The 21,776-nt window shown below is 37.0% G+C and overlaps 1 protein-coding gene across 1 annotated transcript; it reads left to right on the top strand.

The window, feature by feature from the left end:
* The first annotated feature begins 1,848 nt into the window (after nt 1–1,848).
* Nucleotides 1,849–21,535, top strand: LOC121729976 (ATP-binding cassette sub-family C member 4-like). Its single transcript, XM_042118753.1, has 24 exons — nt 1,849–2,088; nt 4,973–5,104; nt 7,415–7,619; nt 8,879–9,104; nt 9,435–9,532; nt 9,941–10,138; nt 11,795–11,921; nt 12,289–12,453; nt 12,710–12,891; nt 13,171–13,335; nt 13,425–13,562; nt 13,640–13,924; nt 14,194–14,438; nt 14,999–15,048; nt 15,635–15,844; nt 17,158–17,388; nt 18,410–18,516; nt 18,603–18,726; nt 18,958–19,131; nt 19,249–19,376; nt 19,491–19,613; nt 19,745–19,867; nt 20,216–20,376; nt 20,952–21,535. The coding sequence occupies exons 1-24, from the start codon at nt 1,883–1,885 to the stop codon at nt 21,229–21,231; spliced, it is 4,083 nt and encodes a 1,360-aa protein (XP_041974687.1). The 5' UTR covers nt 1,849–1,882; the 3' UTR covers nt 21,232–21,535.
* Nucleotides 21,536–21,776: the final 241 nt, after the last annotated feature.

Raw genomic sequence — 21,776 nt, 5'->3', positions numbered from 1 at the left:
ATAAATATATAATTGGTATCTCGGAATCGGCTCCAACGATTTTCATGACATTTAGTATATAGGGGGTATCGGGGGCGATATTTTAATCGTGTTTTATCGAATATTATAAATGAGAAAGTGTGTCTTTCTGTTACCTCTTCACGCCTAAACCGCTGAACCGATTTTTCTGAAATTTGGTATGGAGATACTTTAAATCCCGGGAAAGGACATCTAAGGATACTTTTCATCCCGGAAATCATCTAGTAATGGAATATGTTTCTTTTAAAAATATTTTAAAAAATGTTCACATTGCGAAATTCCGAGGAAATGCGATGCGATGAGCCACCTAAAACTGAACTTTATTTACTAAAGATGAAACAAGAAACTTTTATTTAATTTACAGAGTACCTTACTGTCCGCGGTGTGGGAATGCTAATGAAATGAACCAATAAAATTATGTAATCCCATTTTGTGTTTTAAAAAAATAAAAATGCATCCCCGTCGCCTTATCCCTTTGCAATGTGAATAATTCATTTTTAGTTCATTAATGTAGGGAGAAATCAACAAGAACATAAAAAATTGGCCAAGTGCGAGTCGGACTCGCGCACGAAGGTCGTGGTAGGTCCGTACCGTTATTGAGCGAAAGTTGGCATAAATGGTATTTTTTATGGGAGTCCCCCTTAAATATTTCATTTTATTTTAATTTTATTATTAAAGTACAAATATATTTAACAATATTAATGAGTATTTCAAGTGCATACCTAATACAATTATTAATTACGAGCAAAAAAGGCCAAAACGTTTCACGTTTATTGTATGGTAAATATTGTATATAAATATTTATTTTGTTTTGTTTTTAGTATTTGTTGTTATAGCAGCAACAGATCTGTGAAAATTTCAGAAGTCTAGCTATAGCGAGTCTTGAGTTACAGACTGGAGACAGGCGGCAGAGGGACAGACGGACAGACATCGAAGTCTCAGGTCCCGTTTTTAGCCTTTGGGTACGGAACCCTAAAAACTATGGAAACTTTGTTTGTTTTTTAAGTTCCAACTCCAGTCGTTTCCGTTTATTAATTGCTGACAAAATACCATTAATTGCAACGTAGAAAGGTGACTTCACGTTAGGTACTTGATTCATTAAAATATTAAATCCTTTTTTTTATGAAATAAGAGGGCAAACGAGCAAACGGGTCACCTGATGGAAAGCAACATCCGTCGCCCATGGACACTCGCAGCATCAGAAGAGCTGCAAGTGCGTGGCCGGCCTTCTAAGAGGGAATAGGGTAATAGGGGAGGGAAGGGAAGGGAATAGGGTAGGGAATTGGGCCTCCGGTAAACTCACTCACTCAGCGAAACACAGCGCAAGCGCTGTTTACGCCGGTTTTCTGTGAGAACGTGGTATTTCTCCGGTCGAGCCGGCCCATTCAGGCCAAAGCATGGCTCTCTCATGCCTACGTCATATCATCTACCTGCATGCCAAATTTCAGCCCGATCGGTACAGTGGTTTGGGCTGTGCATTGATAGAACACCATGTCAGTAAGTTACCTTTGAGTTTTATATATATAGATTAATTAAAATTATTATAGTTACGACGAAGCCTGCAAATAATTATTTTTAAACCATGTGCTCCTCAATCTCATCGACGCAGATACTATTTGATAAAATGGCTACACGGTCTATTTCGTGGGGACCACATGTGATCCGATCACCGGTTAAGGACCACCGTTTCAAATGAACGAGTTAAACTGTAGCCTAAATGTGGATTAATTGCTGTCAAAAAGGTACGTGAAAGATAAAGGGTGTTTGTAATGAATTTAATCTAATTACGATAGCGTCGATTAGGTATCGGTTAGTTATTTGCGGCGGCGGTGCGCGACGGACAGGTGCTAGCGCGCAGTGTAAAATGGGTGTAAAGGTTGAGAAGAAGATAGATAAGAATGAGCTGGTGTCGCCTCTCGAGAAGTCCCCGCCGGGGCTGTTCTCCCGGCTGTTTTTCGTCTGGACGTTCCCGCTGTTCACCAACGGCAACCGCCGGGACCTGGAGGAGTATGACCTGGTGCCGCCCAGGAGGATCTACGGCTCGAAAGGCGCCGGCGACGACTTGGAAAGGTTAGTTGGGGGCTTACACAAAAGCAAAAGTAATGTATTTTCAGTGACAAAATTGTTACGCATTGTCCCGTCTCTACTTTAAAAATTAAAATTGTTTAAGGGGGCGACTAACCCTAAAGTTTCGATTTTATAATTCATTTTTATACTTGAAAATAAGCCCCGAATTGTTTCATTTTCTAAAATTAGATACTACATTATATTTCCGAGAATTCGATCTGAGCAAAAACACGGTATCTTAAAATTTTCTCGATAGAAAAAATCACAAAGATGCATCTAATTTTCACGAATGTTTCATTTATTGCCATAACCGTGCATTGAACTAAGTTAATATTTTAACACATTGTATAAAATTCTATCATTGAGAGATCGACCTAGCGGATTTTTAAAATGTTGTATATTTATCGAGTTATTGAGAAAAAACTAATTTGGCGATGAATCCGCGTCGTTCTTTTTCGGGCGTGAGTGTGAATAGAGAAGGACGATGTTTGATTTTTGGGGTTAGTCGCCCTCTTGACTGTTATATGCATCGATAGATACAGCTACATGACATATATGACGTCTAACCTAAATTGAAAATCGTTTGCTGTGATATACCCATAATGGGATACCCCCTGTAACGTGACGATGAATCTCCTCTCATGATTAAGACCATCCCCTGAGCAAACGACCTTGACCATACATTTGCCGCGTTGCCGAGATTGCGCCAAAATCCTATTTTTTTACTTATTAGTTTAAAATTAACCTGAAAAAATTCGAACGTCCAGTATGTAGTAAACAAAATTGTCGATCTATTGGCGTGTGTTGCAAATAACTGTAATTTGTAAATACTAGAGAAATGCTGAATGTATGCTTGAATTTAAATAAATTTGTATTACTTTGGAAGTTGATATCACGAGTATAAAAAACAAAAATAGGAAATTAATAACTATGAAAGGAACGTTTATATACTGAAGATTATTGCTGTATTATTACTATAATTTTGTAGCTTTCAAATGATATATAATAAGTATAATAAGGCTCTAAAAACGCTAAATTACGGCATCTCCGTAGGGGGAACGTCTTAATCGATAAGCCTTCATATGAATAATATTTTTTGTGGTTTTTAGTTTTTTTTTGTTATAGCGGCAAGAGAAATACACAATCTATGATAGAAGTTCAGCTATGGCGGTTTTTTAGATACAGCCTGGAGATAGACAGACGGACAGAGAGCGAAGTCTTAGTAATATGGTCCTGTTTTTACCCTTTGGGTACGGAACCCTGAAAAATAAAATAGTTCTTTAAAAAGTTGATTACAAAGATCGATCGAATGCAAGAATCTTCAATTGATTGACATGAAATCAATTATTTAATTATTAATGATAATTAATTCGGTGCTTACTTTTAATTCAAGTACGAATAGTTTTTTGTCGTGACAGCAGTTAGAACATTTAATAATTAGATCTAATCGAAGAGATTAACAACAATTATTATTTAAAATTTCATTGTTATTTTTAAATAAGTCGTAGCAAATTACACGATCAATTTTAAACATTTATTTTCTTTAATTGCCGAATGTAGCATCTATTTAAATTTACTTAATGTACATGTACCCGTGTTTGTCGATTTCGTTATCAATGTAATGATGTTTCTTCAGAGATAATAATGATTCTTAAGTAAAAAAGTAACTGAAAATATAAATTTTCTTCAAGCTGGTTCTGTTAAAACCTCAAGTACCTACCTGATATGATTATTACGAGAGTATAATATAGACTATAGAGTTCATATTATATGTGCTACAGTGAGTACATGTAATATAAAGTGACAATAAAATTAAGTGCAAATGTTATGGTTATCGCTTATTTATCTCTGTGGTTTACACATAAAAGTAACAAGCTAACCAATACAAGAGCATAAGTGTCAGTACTCACTTCACATCGATTCGAATCGCTACTTTATCATTGATGACATAAAAACGTTACAAAATCGTAAAATAGTATGACATCCATACTAATATTATAAATGCGAAAGTGTGTCTGTCTGTTACCTCTTCACGCCTATATCGCTGAACCGATTTTGCTAAAATTTGGTATGGAGTTACTTTGAGTTCTGGGAAAGGACATAATATACTGTTATCCTGGAATAATGAACGATTTTAATATCTTTCAAGTATCTATGGGCGCTTCACACCACGTCAGTCTGGTATATGCTAAATACCTGAAGGACTTGTGTTACGGGTACCAGACAACGGAAATTTATTTAATGCTTTTAAACTATACATATATTTAAGATTTTTATTATATGATATACATATTTAATACACATCCATGACCAAGGAACTTTGAAAACTTTTTGTACCGTCGGCGGGATTCGAACCCGCAACCCCCGGGTTGAGCTACCAACAGCCCACCTGACTGAGACATAGAGGTCGGCTTTTTTTTTTCGTTTTCATTCCCGCGCGATAAACCAATTTTGGCGCTTGCGGAGTTGCTGGCGTCATCTAGTTTTGTATTATATTACTTCTCTATATTATGCATCGTCTCGTAATGCCCCGTTTCGGTGTGCAATTATTGAATGAAATATATTTTTTATTGTGTGCCAGAAAAATTAAGCAAAATATTTAGGTGTCACAATGGCGCGGGCGGCCTTATTACTAGGTCGACCGCAGAGAGCCCCACATATCCGCGGCAGGATTTTCCCGTCCCCCGCGGAATGTGTAGGAGCATTTCCCGTCCTTAAAAAAAAAAAAAAAAAAAAAAAAAGTAGCAATCTCTTCCAGGCAACTACGGCAATAACCTAAAACTTCAATTTTAAATTGGCTACAAAGCCAATGCGAGGTCTGATTAAAGTCAATGTTCTATTTGAATTACCAAATCACCCTTCTAACTAACACTCTCATCTCCCTTAGAAAATGGAAAGAGGCAGAATTCAAATCCAAGGCGACGGGGAAGAAAGCGTCGTTTACAAGAGTTCTAATGACGACGTTTCTATGGTCGTTCATCCCGGGAGGGCTCATGCAGTTTATGTACGTCGGCTTGAGGTGAGTACTTGACACTTGTATACAATATACAAATATACATACGTGGGCTCGAGGTGAGTACTTGTATACAATATATATAATTTAATATTATAAATGCGTAAGTGTATCTATCTGTCTGTCTTTACGCCCAAACTGCTGAACCGATTTTCCTGTAATTTGGTATGGAGAAACTTTGAGTCCCGGGAAAAGATATAGGATCTTTTTATTCCGGAAAAATTTGCCGATAATTTTAAACATACGTGGAATCGAGGTGAGCACTTGTATACAATTATACATACACAATATACATGTATGATTATCACAAATAATTATTACGTATGGAGCATGATTTTCGACAGAAATTTGACTAATCATCATAACACGCTGAGGAAAATTTTCAAGTAAAATATATTGAAATGAGATTAAGTTTAATATTAATTGATGAATAATGAAAATTTATAATATTATTGCTCAAATATCATGTCTTTTTAAGTACACTAAAATCATTATAGTTAATTTAATCGGACGATTCAAGTGAATCGTTTTAAACTGTAACTTTACATATAGACTGTATGTATTGTTATAGTTTTGAGCTAGTTTCTATTATTATATACAGCCATAAATATAATATCTAGAATATCTATAAATTCTGCCTGGATATCGAATGCCGGCAGGTGTGATACTAATAATCTTAATCCGACCGATAACCTCATTTTTGGCGTTGGTTAATTGTGTTCACTGGTGAATACTTAATTTAAAGGTTTCCGCTACAACTGAATATTTTATTTTCATTTCGGGTTTATTTCGTTCCGCAGTTAAGGTTCTCGTAGAAACGAGTTTAACATTTATGAAATCTGTATCCTGCATCTGATTTGGCCTGCATAACTATTTATGTTAAGGCCAAAACACACAATTGCACTTTGCTCTTTTATTTTACTTTTATTTTTGTACCCCGATTCATTTCGTGCAACATCTATGCCAACATCGTTTCTTGTTCAGTCCGCTTCCAATCAAAGAACAAGATATAATTCTCGTGTACAAACCGTCTATATTATACGTTGATTTATAAGAATTAAGAGTACTATTCTGTAAATTTGTAGTTTGCGAATGGACGAGATAGAGCAAGGGAATCTGCAATATTCAATTAAATCTCTTGAATCTGGGTACCAACGGAAGCGGAACCCGACTTATGATTTTAATGTTCCCGAATTAGGTCACGATATCTTTAGTGGAATATACGGATAAACATTGAATTAATTTGACTAAGAGCATTTACATAAGTTGCGGCCGCATACTGATTCGCGCTAATAGGCGCTGCACGTGCACGGGAGAGGTGGAAAATCGATGTTACAATAAATATTCATGCCGCGGCTTCTGTCGTTTATATTTGATGACGTCACACTTTTTGTAGCCAAACCTCTGCATTATACCCATTTTTATGATTGCGCGTCCCCGTTTTGATAACCTCATTTTAAATTTCATTGTTTATATTTCTCCTATTTTTCACTTCAGTATAGATCTATGACAAGTAACGTATTTTGGGTTACCTTCAAGAATAGTTTCTGAATTAAATACTGAAATTAAAACAAAGGAAGTTCATGTTTTTATATCACTTCTGTAATAATGATTGTAATTTGTAAGCTTTAACTTTATTCAAAACGAAATTGCAACAGTTCAATAATAGACACATTTAAAACTGTAAAATATATAAAACCTAGTAGATCTAGATCTCTAGAGTCTAGACCACCAATTAGTTTAGATTGGGGTCCGTTTTAAGAAATAAAATGATCTTCGCGGTCCGCACATAAAAAAAATGCAATTACGGAAATTACAAATACCTATTTGTGTCAATGAGAAAAGTGACAATTTTTGTTGCTACATGTTCATCAGTATGTCGAGACCGAAATTAATTTTTAACGAATTTCATCTTCGAACATGCTTGGTCCGCACACAATGGGTTGGCGGTCCGGATGCGGACCGCGGTCCGCCATTTGGTGACCCGTGGTCTAGACCATATTATCTAGTTATCAAAGACAGACAAATGATATCGAATGGAAACGCCAGCCAATTAAATAAAAATAACACTAATTGTAAGTATAGGAAATGACTCAAACTTTTTAACACTCTTTTACTAACTTGGGCTATATTATGTGTGTATCGGAATCTTTGAGCACGAGTGTTACTCATCTCCAGTAGTCGAATTAAACTACTGGAGATAGGTAACAATCGTTAACTTAAAAAAACTTTGCATACGAGAGCCAATGGCAATGCAATAATTTGTTAAAAAAAAAGTTTTTTTTTAGATTTTTTAAAACTATTATTTTCTCCTAGAACGGTTTCTCCCCTGCTATTCTCTGAGCTGCTGACGTACTGGTCCGTCAACTCCACGATGTCCCGGGAGACGGCGGCGATGTACGCGGGGTGTATGGTCGCGGCCAACTGGCTGGCGGCCTTCTTCAACCACCACGGCAACCTGTACTGCCAGCAGTACGGCATGAAGCTGAGAGTTGCCACGAGCTCGCTGATGTTCCGCAAGGTATTTATATTAATACTAGCTGTGCCCCGCGGTGTTACGCGCGGTTTATTAGAAAATAAATTGTGATAGTGTCCCTCATTAAAAAGCCTATGTTTTAATCTAGGGTGTCAACCACTAACTCCATACAAATTAAAAACGCTCCAGCCGCTTACACATGAAGAAGTAACAAACATACAAACTCACAAACTTTCGCATTTGTAATATACAATGTGTCCCGACACTGGTGTCCGATCCTTCAATGTCATAATGTATGGCATATTTTATTGACAAATTGGCTCTCCATTTTTTTTCTCTAACTTTGAAAAAAAACATTTTCTCTGCCTCTCATACGAATCTGACCAATACTTCATAATAAAATCGTTATAACTTCTTAACTATCCAACTTAAAGAATAGGAGTAAAGGAACTTATTTAAGATGAAAACCTACTCTATATTTTTAAAATAAAAAAGAACCAATTTAATTCGCTAGAATTTTCACAAAAAGCCATTAATTAAAAAATACACAACATTTTTGCCTTAAATTTTGTTTTTTGTGTGTTTTATTACATATTATCTGTGTTAGCGTAGTCTACAAGTTTAGCTTTCAAATGAGACCATTTTTATTGTCATAGGATATTTAAATGAGAGGTATTGGTCAGATTAGTGTGAAACCCCGAGAAAAACTAAAATGGCTACCATTTTACAACCGTTAGAGAGAAGACAAAGAGAGACAAATTTGTCGATGAAATATGTCATACATCACGACACTAAAGGATTGGACACTGGTGTCGGGACACATTGTATAAGTGTGGAGTGTGATATTCCATTTATACTGCGCTTAAATTGCAGCCTACTATTCGCGTTTTTGGAGTCTTTCTTCTACTTTACAACGTAAATAAAAGGAACAAAGAATCAATGAAATTGTTATCAGTGATTGCTTTTGATAAAATTTAATCAGAAGATACTTGAATATCTAATAATAAATGTAATCTAGGAATGCGATAGTCTCTACTCAAAGACAGGGCCTAATTTTTGTACGTTTAATCCGCGTTATATTGTAGCGGTGTCTGGCTAATTATATCCTAACAGTCACAGAAACTGAATCAACAAACATGACTAAAATATTTAAAAGGCACACGACTTCTTGTTAATGGTAAAGATTTTAAGAGAGTTGGGGGTAGTCAACACAACAGAAAGAAACTTATTCATATCAATAGGGTAGGCAGTTACTCGTCCAAACATTAAATCTTCTTTGTGGTTTAAGCAAGTAAACATTTCAGATAATGCGTATGAACAATGGCTCCCTGGGCGAGACAACGGCCGGCAAGGTGGTGAACATCCTGTCCAACGACCTGCAGCGTTTCGACCTGGCCTTCCTCTTCCTCCACTACGTCTGGATCATTCCTATTCAGCTGGCTGCGGTTTGCTACTTGGGCTACCAGCAGGCCGGAGTGTCGTCTTTGCTTGGTCTTGCAGCGTTGATTATAATAGCTCTGCCTATTCAAGGTATGTTCAGTCGCAATAATTAATAATATCAATAAAATAATATCAATCGTATCCCAAAATAAGGTCTAACACTATCATAATATTGTAAAATTTCACTTGAAGCTCTTGCTCTTAATGTCATCAAAGTATTATTTAAATATACCTGAATTATCATTACTTCAATTTTTGAATGACAAATTACTGTTTTATATCCAACCCTCCATGGCTATATCATCTACGCCCCAAAACTTCTTTGTAGATCTATTGTGATATAAATTAAGCCCTCATTTATCAATGATAAATAAAGGCTTATTTTAAGTATGATGCAATAATACCAATATTTGTACGCAGGCGTTCTCGGAAAAATCATTGGCATTATAAGGTTCCGCACGGCAGAAAAAACGGATGCGCGAATTAAGATTATGAGCGAAGTTATTAATGGAATACAGGTAAAATTATAGAAAACTTGTTCGTTTCATCTACTATTGATTTTCTCACCTTGTCCTCCTTTTGTAAAATGTTTATTTCTAAGGCGGTTTTTATTGAACTTAAATCGACAAACATCCTCAATGCACGTCGAGGAAATGATGAACTAAATTAATGATTTACATATTTTGTTTAGTAGCATTAGGTAATTGCATTAGATGCATTAGACAAACACTAGGTTAATTAAAGTTGTTAGTGCTCATGTGACTTGAAAATTAGCATCTAGATTCCAAAGCTTTGATTAGTCAGTCTGATGTTTTGAGCTAAAACTTTCCTACGAAGAAAATGATGCGGGATACTTAATTACTTACTTTTTTTATAAAAATGTAGGTTAAAATTCTGTAATGCAGTTCATTTTATTATTATTTTAGGTGATCAAAATGTACGCATGGGAAATTCCCTTCCAAAAGGTCGTTGGAGACAGACGCAAAGAGGAACTCAAACAGATTAAACTGGCGACAATACTGAGAACCATATTTATTGGCTTCATGATATTTACCGAAAGAACTGCGCTGTTCTTTACTATTTTAACCTACATTCTTTTAGGGAATGTGTTGACGGCGAATGTGGTAAGTTTTTATTTATGTATCGAATCCGATAGTACCCATATTCTATTTTATACAGGTTTGTTCGTTGTTCGATCCAGTCCATTTCCTATCAAACAGTAAAATAATATTCTCATATACTTACCTCAATCAAACGTTAAATACCAGATATTTTATTGTTTGAAATTTTATTAGAATTTCATTTTGTACTTTTACATGAAACGGACCGGATGAAAGAAAGAACGAAGTTGTATTAATGTCAGATTATTATAGTGCAATCGGGGTAGGGACCTCTTGATTGAGACATTATTGATAAGCAAGTCTCCCTTTGTCTGTTGCTAATTTTTTTTTATCAAACACTGAATGAATCATTTATTAATGCTTTTCAATTAGGCGCATTTAAAGAATTATGAATGAATGAATACTCTTTATTGCATTTTCACATAACATAATAATAAAAAGAAATACAAACTTATTACTATTAATGAACTACATATAAACACAAAAGGCGGCTTTATTGCTATGCAGCAATTTCTTTTTTTTTAATTAGAAGAATTTGGAAATATATTATTGTATAGCCTTCTCTTCTACTTCGTATTATACACACCTATTTAACAATAGAAATTTATAACCCAATCAATAAATAATAAAATGTTTATGTCCGATAACAATTATTGATTCTATTTACTTTAAAACTGATAGCCTACTAATAATCAATCCGTTTTCATGTTGGCGGTTTAGAACTTTATTGCCTCATACTTTATAGTACTATTGTAACTATGAATGAATAACTTTATTCACTGCTTTTGAAATTTACCTAATTTATGAATGTTTAAAAATATAAACCTGTACAAAGCCTAAAAGTAACTAAAAAGGCTTAGTAGTTTTCCAGATAGTGTAATTTCTGTAAGAAAATATTGTTTCTCCTGAAATGACTTTTGAGCTATACCGTATTTTATCACGATGGCGTTAAACGTACCTATACAATAATATATATTTTCCGTATCCTTGTTTGTATACGTATTACGCATACGTCAATAAAGAAATGCAAAGAACTCGTTATCAGATGCATTACATATATTTTATTAAATATTTACAAACTTATGATGACTATCTTGTAATAGCACAGTAAATTAAATACAGAAGTTAATCATCATTCATCATCATAATTTATTTTCATTTATTGATTCTTGAAAAGTAACTAAAAATATAATATTATATGGTAGCATAATTTATAAAGACGCCTGTGCTCAAGGCTGGTATTATAACTAAACGTTAATCTTGACATCGATTCTTAATGTTTCTATCAAACTCTTCATCCATAAATAACGTAAGCGTAACATGGCGTAACGAACTAACCCCAACATTAGTGTTTTTAAATCTGTGGGTCGCAACCCCCTGGAGGGGTGATCACCAGTCGAGAGAACTCTTTCTGTAAAAAGACATTATAAAAATGAAGATAATTGGTACCTGTATTAGAAGATTTTGACAAAATTATATAATATTATTATTAATATTCAATGTTTGAATTCATGAAAAAATATCAGAGATTGGAGGGTCGCGAAATATTTTTTCATAAAAAAGGTCGAAAAGCACTGCCATAAATCTTAGGTAGGTTAATTTCGTCAGATCTACGCCAAATTACCAACAATAGGCATTTACATTTCATTTACGTTTCAGATATATCCTCTACAACAGTTTATGAATGCTGCGCAAATTAATATTACGCTAATTCTACCTCTTGTTATCTCTTTTACGTCGGAATTATTCGTATCTCTACGTAGAGTGCAAGAATTTTTAGATTTAGGTAAGTGTGACACTAGCGTAAGAACTAAGAAGCATCAGCGAAGTTGAATCATTAGCACATGGCGGACCTATGTAATTTATGACTTATGACTTATGTCCATGTAAGTCGTGGTTAAGTTTGACATAAAACGACCAAATAATTTAGGCCCACCATCTGCCTAACAATTTATCTGATAGTACTATAAGAGAAGTTGGTTCATAGGCAGATTGCAGATCTAAGTAATTTGGTCGCGTAATATCAAACCTAGCCAATAGATCACGACAAACATTGAATTGACATAACCTGACCAAACTACACTGATCCGCAATCTGCCTATGAATTAATTTCTTCGGTGGTACATAAAGTAAGTATAATATTATATTTTCAGACGATAGACCAGATTTAGCCGGACTTGATGGTGATCTGGCTCTACCCAGCAAGCTGTTCCGTAATATGGAGGGTAGTTTTAGGAAGGATAAAGGAGATCCAGTAAGGCCACTTTCGTACCAACTGCGAAATGATGCATCATTTGGAAATGATCTGAACAATATGGGTAAATACAATTTCAACGTCCTTGGGTAAATATAGCTTACCTCTTATCCACTAACTCTCTTTATCTTTTATCACAAAATCACTAAAACTAGACTGCAGAATATTTTGTTGTTAGTTATTTTAACGACAAAAATTATTAAGTTTTTCTCAAAAGAGCATCCTTTTTGTACGGACAAAAATTTATTAATTGTGCGTAGACGATTCTTCTTTAATAAAAACTGATACTCCACAATCGTTGAAAATAATGTAAATGACAGGTTATGGGTCGAGCATGAGGTTCCGTCGCAGTCTGTCGGTGTCCAACGACCTGGCGGTGGAGCTGCGCGACGTGAGCAGCAGCTGGACCGGCGATGCCAACTTCCTGGCGCTCAGGAACGTCTCCGTGCGCCTGCGTCGCGGGAAACTCTGTGCCATCATTGGCTCCGTCGGCTCTGGAAAGGTAAGGAACATTGATACACCCCGAAGGGTGTTATTGATGATTTTTGGTCCTTTTGGCTCCTCTATTAGTAGAGCTCGTCAAACATAATAACAAAACCTAAAACATTGGTAGGCGAATTAAAAGGATAAGATCAAAATCAGAAGATATCCAAAAGGTATTAAGGCTTTTGACTTTTGACGTCTGAATAATTGTTTTAAAATATATGGTCTAAGAGGAAGGAATAGAAAAGTATTTTGGTCTTTAACTGTAGGAATAATATTTTCCTCGTTTTTTTTCCAGTCGTCCATATTGCAACTGCTGCTAAAGGAGCTGCCCGCGGCGTCTGGCACGGTATCGGTGTTCGGGAGCATCTCGTACGCCAGCCAAGAGGCCTGGCTCTTCCCCAGCACCGTCCGCGAAAACATTCTTTTCGGTTTACCCTACGATCCTCAGAAATATAAACAAGTAAGGGCATATTATTTCTTTGATTTAACGAAATAGAATTTCTTTGTACTGTTATCAGCATTCCTTTTAATGGCAGATATTAATTTCAGGTGTGCAAAGCGTGTGCCCTAGAGAAGGACTTCAAGCAATTCCCGTATAGCGACCAGACTCTTGTAGGAGAGAGAGGAGTGTCCCTCTCGGGCGGACAGCGCGCCAGGATCAATTTGGCTCGCGCCGTCTACAGAGAGGTAGAGATATAATTAATTAAATTTTTCAAAACGTTTTTGTTGCACCACATCTTTATTTATTTTGGCTTACTACTAAGGCTGACATCTACCTGCTGGACGACCCGCTGTCGGCGGTGGACGCGAACGTGGGCCGGCAGCTGTTCGAGGGCTGCATCAACGGCTACCTGCGCGGCCGCACGCGCATCCTCGTCACACACCAGATACACTTCCTCAAGGCGGCCGACTTCATCGTCGTACTCAACGAAGGCCGAGTTGAGAACATGGGTACATTTGACGAGCTAGTATCATCAAAGGACTTCTCGTTCATGTTGTCGTCTCTACAAGAAGGAAAAGACAAGGACACTGATAGTATCGGCTCAAGGGTAAGTCTTACTTTTAGTGCCTAAAGACACTAGACCGAAAATACGCGGCCGAAGTTCGGCATGTTTACGCCAGCAATGCGCTACGCATATAACGCGACGTAATTTCGGCATGGTGTGTCATCGGTAATTTAATATATTGCAGGCTATACAGACGTAATCATGCCGAAATTCGGCCACGTATTTTCGACCTAGTGTGTTTAGACACTTAAATTAAATTTTATGAAAACAAAATCATGAGATATGCGTTAATATTATTTTTATTGTTTAAGAAATCTGAAGATAATATCAAACCACCGATGTTGAGAGCCATATCGACGACTGAAGAGGAGGATGGTGGTAAATTTGAAGCGCAGAAAATGGCCGCCGAAGAAAAACAATCGGGCAACTTGCGTTGGGAAGTGATTGCCGCGTATTTTAGATCTGGCGGGAACCTCTGCTATATAGTGTTTATCATGCTTCTGATATTTATAACTGCAGGCAGCGCGGCAGCTGCAGACTATTGGATTAGCTACTGGTGAGACTCCAATTTTCGTTATTATTGTGAGTTATGACTCGCGTAAACTTGCTGCGATGTAACTTTGGGACGTTGGAAATTGCGATGTAACAATTTATAACCTACTTCTATTGTAGTTTCCAACCGTAAATCGCTCCCAAAATGTACAAATGTATTTTAATTAATATAGTACTCGACAATAATTACATTTTTTCATACATTGCATGACTATAGGAAAATCAAAATTGTTGAACGCATTTAGCAGAATAATTTTGTTGTTGCTTCTGTAAGAAAAATTATAGGTCTACCCATGGTCTACCAGAATCTGATGGCAAAATTTGACGGCAGATTTTCAAAAAATATCCTTGATCATTGGGTACATTTTTATATTTGCATGTTTCACGCACAGAATTAGCCGTTATAAGGCAAAAAAAGGATCAAAATGTTTTATTCCAATTAGGTACCCCGGTATTGCTAGTCAATTTAATTTCTCACTTTTTGCCATCAGATTCTGATAGACCTATAATATCTAATCATGAGTCATGACCATAGTCATGACGTAAATTGTCATAAATTTTTAGGTCTAACCAAATGGCAATTTACGAGGAAGACATGGTCGGACAAGAATTAGGTGAGTGTATCATCCCGTTTCAACCGACAGCCTTCTGGGCTGAGTGCTCCTCAAGTAGCATTTCGGACAGAGAGGCGCTTTGCGTAATAATGAGTTTCAAAAGTGCTCAAGAGCGCCCTTAACTTGTAGGCTTCTTTTGTAAACGTTTAATAAATTTATGATATTTTTTAGGCCATAAATAAATGGTTTTCAAATTCTTATTTTTTTTAACTGTACCTACTTGTAAATACAGGAGTAAATTATAATGTTGTAGGGTTCAAGTTATACAGTGTGATTGTATAAACACCGTTATCCTTGAAACCATCAAATGAGACCGTCAAAATGTACAACTTTTTCTATGAGAACAATGCTGGGAACTCAAAAAAATCCGTCTTCATACCCATACAAATTGCCGATCCGGGCATCCGTATGGGTATGAAGACGACATTTTTTTTTGAGTTCCCAGCATTGTTCTCATAGAAAAAGTTGTTCATTTTGACGGTCTCATTTGATGGTTTCAAGGATAACGGTGTTTACACAAACACACTGTATAATTTATTTTACACTTTTTCTGTATAAAATAGTTTTGTTTTTTTTTTACTTTCAGACCCAGGACTAGATGTTCAAGTTGGCAATTTAACTACGGGGCAATATGTGATTATTCACGGAAGTATCGTTATTGTGTGCATTCTTTTGACCAACATAAGAGTATTCCCGTTCGCGACGATGTGTGTGAGGGCCTCACAGAAACTACACAATCTGATGTTCTCTACCATGCTTCGGGGCATTATGCGGTTCTTTGACACAAGTTCTTCTGGTAAGTAAAGTGATATTTTTTTTCGTCAATAGCTATGTACACACTATGCGCTTTCGTCCTCAATTTTCGTCATCTTCTTTCATTCAACTTTAGTTTTGGCGCATTCGATAATTGAATGCGTCAACGAACGCAACGCCAACTATCATTTTTAATAACAAAGCGAAAGTTTTGGATACGGTCAGAGGACCGTATCCAAAACTTTCGTGGGAGAGCCATGCTTCGGCACGAATGGGCCGGCTCGACCGGAGAAATACCACGTTCTCACTGAAAATTCAGCGTGAAACAGCGCTTGCGCTGTGTTTCGCCGAGTCAGTGAGTTTACCGGAGGACCAATCCCCTTCCCTATTCCCTTCCCTACCCTCCCATATTCCTATCCCTTTCCATCCCTACCCTCCCCTATTACCCTATTCCCTCTTAAAAGTGTCCATGGGCGACGGAAGTTGCTTTCCATCAGGTGACCCGTTTGCTCGTTTGCCCACTTATTTCATTTAAAAAAATGCGTCGCGGGCATGCCTTACGTTCGCTGTTGACTACGATATAACGCATTCTCTTGACGAACAGAAAAAGACACAGTGTGGACCTATAAGTGTAGACATAATATTGTTACGTGCTAGGGTTCGAGGATTTGGAGAGAAAGACCTGGTGACTCTCTTGAAGACTTTATTAACACTGCACTAAACACTAGGTCACAACACTTAGCACTAGGTCCAATCACTAAGCACTATCACTGTCCTAGGTCGTAGCCAAGTCGCAGGTTTCACTGGTTCACTCACTATTGATCACTTGTGTTCACTCCGAAATCGCCTTGATGAAAGCTCGAAACAAACTGACTAGCCGGGCGCGCCTGCGGCTCTTTTTATATGGCGAGACGAATTCCAGAAATTTCCCGATTCACGCAAACAAGTAAACAACCGTGGGAAATTTCTAGGAGGCCCGGGAATGTACCACAATAAAACTGCCGTCCCTGCGATAAGTGCAGTAAGTTGAATTTAATTTAGACCTTATGTACTCAGTCATAAGGTCTAAATTCAAACACGCTAACAAATAAAGGGTAAACACGTAAACAAACACTGGACCTTCCCAGAAGGTTCGAGTATGTACTTGCGCACCACGTGTCCGTATACCATGTACCGTAACAATATACAAGTGTTACTTTGCGCGCGATAACTTTTGAGATGTCACCATCTTGTAAAGTATTACTTTATAGACAACATTCGATTGGTAATTGGTTGGATATAATATGACGACTCTTTCAAATATTTAAGATAAGATTTTGTATGATTTTGTTATTTAATATTTTTTTTATTTTTCAGGACGCATTCTAAACCGATTCACAAAAGATATGGGAGCTTTAGATGAAATATTGCCTCGAACGTTGCTGGATGTGTTCCAAATTTACAGCACTCTAGTATTTATTATCGTCCTTAACGCTGTAGCTCTGTATTGGACGCTAGTTCCTTCTGCAATCTTACTCATCTTCTTCATATTCTTCGTGAAGATTTACATGAAAACAGCTCAGGGAGTGAAACGTTTGGAAGGTGTCAGTAAGTATCAAACATTCAAAATCTATTCTTAACTAGCTGACCCGACAGACGTTGTATTGTCTTAACGATAATTATATTTTAATTCGAATTGGTAATAATTAAGAAAAAATAGATTAAAATTAGTATCTCCATTGTCCATGTCAAATTTCATCAAAAAAGATTAAATAGTTTTGGCGAAAATCATAAAAGTTTATTGTACAGAAACCGTACATTTCCCGAGACTCAAAGTGCCTCCATAAAAGTGTCTCTATAATAGTTTACGCGCAAATCATAAAAGTATATTGTGCAGTAACCGTATATTTTTCCAGGATAAAATGTATCCTATGTCCTTCTCCGGGACTCAAAGTCTCTCTATACCAAATGTTAGCAAAATTGGTCCAGCCGCTTACGCGTCATGTCGTGACCAATGGATAGTTGGATTCATTTTTTTATTTAAGTATATAGATTCAATAAAAATCAAATTTTACATTTATTACTAGCATTAAAAAACTGCTCTTAGTTATTATATAATTATAGTCGAAAAATAGTACATTTTATACGTGGGAGAGCCATGCTTCGGCATGAATGGGCCGGCTCGACCGGATAAATACCACGTTCTCACAGAAAACCGGCGTGAAACAGCGCTTGCGCTGTGTTTCGCCGAGTGAGTGAGTTTATCGGAGGCCCAATCCCCTACCCTATTCCCTTCCCTACCCTCCCCTATTACCCTATTCCCTCTTAAAAGGCCGGCAACGCACATGCAGCTCTTCTGATGCTGCGAGTGTCCATGGGCGACGGAAGTTGCTTTCCATCAGGTGACCCGTTTGCTCGTTTGCCCCCTTATTTCATAAAAAAAAAAAAACATTACGCACCTAGGGCAGGAAAATAAGAAATGTCTCTTCCTATTTACTGCCCATGGTGCGTATACTATTTTCTCCTCGACGGAGGCGGAAAACGGCAACATCGGTAAGCGCACCGGGAAGAAAGTGGACGTTTTCCGCCCGGAGGTGAGAAAAATATAATTACATAATATTATTTTCAGCTAAAAGTCCAGTATTTGGTATGGTTTCATCGTCACTCAACGGCATTGCTACTATAAGATCAGCAGGAGCTCAGCACAGACTTATAAATGAATTTGATCAGCATCAGGTAACATGAAGATTACTTTATAATTATTATTTTTATTTTTGCTAAAATAATGTGATTAATAATAATTAATAAATACCTCTTTCTAGGACTTGCACACTTGTGCATGGAACAGTGTACTAGGCGCTGGCTGTACGTTTGGGTTTTACTTAGATACTATGTGTCTGGTTTACTTGACTACGATCATTTTCGTGTTCCTGTACGTAGACTTTGGTAAGTAAATTAGCATCTTATATCACAGTTTGTAGGTTAGGTATAAAATGCTAAATACTATTTTTTTTTGTTTAATCTTATTAAACAAAAAATATACGTAAAAATACTGTAGAAGTACCATGCAATGTTAGTGATTTCCGACTTTTTGAAACTTTCTTTGGTACCACTAACATTAGCTTTTACACACATAACTAACTTCTAGTGACATCACACGTATTTGTCTATTCGTAGGAGATACAATAGCAGTGGGCAGTGTGGGTTTGGCGGTGACACAGAGCAACACTCTGACTGCGATGTTGCAGCACGGCGCCCGCATGCTGGTGGAGTTCATAGCGCAGCTCACCAGCGTCGAGAGAATACTAGAGTACACCAGGATAGAGGGAGAGCAGAACCTCTTTGAAGGAAGTAAGTTATTTGCATTAAATAACTTTTTTTGGAAACTAAATAGTTTTTTCCACTGTTGTTTCTTGGTGATGTAACCAGATAGCACCCCTTAAATTGTGTTCTAATTTTTTTTTTCAGAAATCCAAGTTCCACCGACCTGGCCGTCTGACGGTATGATCTCGTTCCAAAACGTGAACCTTAAATATGCTCCTGACGAAGATGTTGTACTGAAGAATTTGAATATAAACATTGAAAGTGGATGGAAGGTAAAACATGTTAATTTTAACAAATTCATCAACAGCTTTATTTTACGATTTCTTTTCTGTTTCTTTGATACTTTTATCTTATGTTCGTTTCTAATGTCTTATGTATTTGTACAGGTGGGCATTGTTGGCAGAACTGGAGCAGGGAAATCTTCGCTTATATCAGCTTTGTTCAGATTCGCCTATTTAGATGGAAGGATTACCATTGATGATATTGACACGTCTGTTGTAGCTAAACAGGTAATTTTACTATTGTTGTCATTTTTCAGTTTTTCTTGTACTCATGTTATTTTTTCTTTATTTTTATAATATTATTTATTTTATATCACAACTTCTGACTTCATAATCGATAATTTCAATTTTAATTTCAGACATTAAGATCAAAAATTTCAATTATTCCTCAAGAGCCAGTGCTGTTTTCAGCTACAATTCGATACAATTTGGACCCATTCAATATTTATAGTGACGAGGATCTGTGGCGTGCTCTGGAACAGGTGTGAATGCTGATTTTTTTATGCTATCATCGTTACAGTGCTCCCAAAGCGATAATGCGCATAGAAATTTTCGAAATTTTACGACAATGGTCGTATTTCCCGAGCGACGGTAGACGATATTGCATTTTTTAATTGCATTGCGTTTAAGATACATGACTGTATTAGTCAAAGTTCGTCGTGATATTCCTGTAGCTTTAAAGCTACAGGATTATCACGAATATTATTAATAATACGGTCATTATTCACGGTCATTCATGCGCATTATTAATTTGGGAGTACTGTACTATAGTATGATTTTTGTTTTTCTACAGTTTTTGCTTTATTTTAAGTCTTTTTGTTACATTTAAGGTGGACATGAAATCCGCGGTGCCGTCTCTGGACTTTAAGGTGACGGAGGGCGGATCAAACTTCAGCGTGGGGCAGCGGCAGCTCATGTGCCTGGCGCGCGCCGTGCTGCGCTCCAACAAGCTGCTCATCATGGACGAGGCCACCGCCAACGTCGACCCTCAGTGAGTAGCCATGTGATACATACTACAAGGTGACGGAGGGCGGGTCGGACTTCAGCATGGGGCAGCGGCTGCTCAAGTGCCTGGCGCGCGCCGTGCTGCGTTCCAACAAGCTGCTCATCATAGACGAGGCCACCGCCAACGTCGACCCTCAGTGAGTAGACGTATGATACATACTACAAGGTGACAGAGGGCGGGTCGGACTTTAGCGTGGGGCAGCGGCAGCTCGTGTGACTGGCGCGCACCGTGCCGCTCCAACAAGCCGTTCATCATGGACGAGTGATACATATACAAGTGATGCTGCACTTTGACACGCTTCGACGTCTGGCAGCTGCAGCTACGATGCTCTTTAAGTGTCTAAAGCGTGAATGAATTTAATTATTTCACTAGCTATTTGACCGAGCTTTGCTCGGTATTCGATAAAACACGAATAAAATGACATTTTATAAAAAATATTCCTAGCTAGACCGACGACTAAGCTTCTCAATAAAAGCATATTCGGAAATTATCTTTTATTCTTTAACAATGTTGTATTTAAAAAAGTTAAAATCTTCATAAAATAAACTCGTTTTTTCCAGAACTGATAATTTCATCCAGCAAACAATTCGTCGCCAGTTCGCGTCGTGTACGGTGCTGACCATAGCGCACAGGCTGAACACCATCATGGACTCGGACAAGGTGCTGGTTATGAGCAGCGGCGAGGTGGTGGAGTTCGACCACCCCTACATGCTGCTCAGCGACCCCGACAGCCATCTCTCCTCCATGGTCCGTGAGACCGGCGACAAAAACAGCAGAAAACTTTTTGAAATTGCAAAGGAGACGTACTTCCAGAGCAATCTGAAAGAGAATGCAAGATGAGAACGGAAAAATTCTAAAAGTCTGACGTTTTGTAACAAGTTATAAAATAAGAATTTTAATTTGAAGCCGAAAGCTAAGAAGTAAAATATCAAACCTTAAGAAGATGCAAAAATTGATAAGTACTAATTTTCTACACCATGTTCATTTTTTGTAAAGACTATAAAAATAGCAATAACAAGTAGGTATCTGTACTTTATTTATGCAATAAGTAGGTAGCAATAATTTAGGATTAGGGAATAAGGACCACGGTAAAAGGAACTGAAGTTAAAATAATAAAATGTAAAATATACTGTAAGTTTTACAATTTAAATATACGAATACTTTTATGAATATTATTCCTTATTTATAATTCCTGAATCTAATAAAATAAATTCAAAAGAACTTTTCAAAAACCATACTCGTTCACGACCAATAAAACCAACCGCTACTATAAACCTGCCTCATTACAAATATACAATTTCCAAACTATTAAACAATGCACACGATGTCATTCCAGTTTCGTAACATAGTGAAACAGGAATCCGCAGGTACTCGGGAAGCGACAT

The sequence above is a fragment of the Aricia agestis genome, chromosome 8 (genome assembly GCF_905147365.1).
Source record: "Aricia agestis chromosome 8, ilAriAges1.1, whole genome shotgun sequence".
Classification (NCBI taxonomy): Eukaryota; Metazoa; Arthropoda; class Insecta; order Lepidoptera; family Lycaenidae; genus Aricia; species Aricia agestis.
Note: the sequence above shows the minus strand (reverse complement) of the source record. Positions and strands in the feature narration are given on the sequence as shown.

Coding starts and splice junctions, on each gene's coding strand:
- LOC121729976 (XM_042118753.1), top strand. CDS start 1,883: ATGGGTGTAAAGGTTGAGAAGAAGATAGATAAGAATGAGCTGGTGTCG. Junction 19,132..19,248: donor GCAGAACCTCTTTGAAGGAA/GTAAGTTATTTG, acceptor TTTTTTTTTCAG/AAATCCAAGTTCCACCGACC. Junction 19,614..19,744: donor CGTCTGTTGTAGCTAAACAG/GTAATTTTACTA, acceptor TTTTAATTTCAG/ACATTAAGATCAAAAATTTC.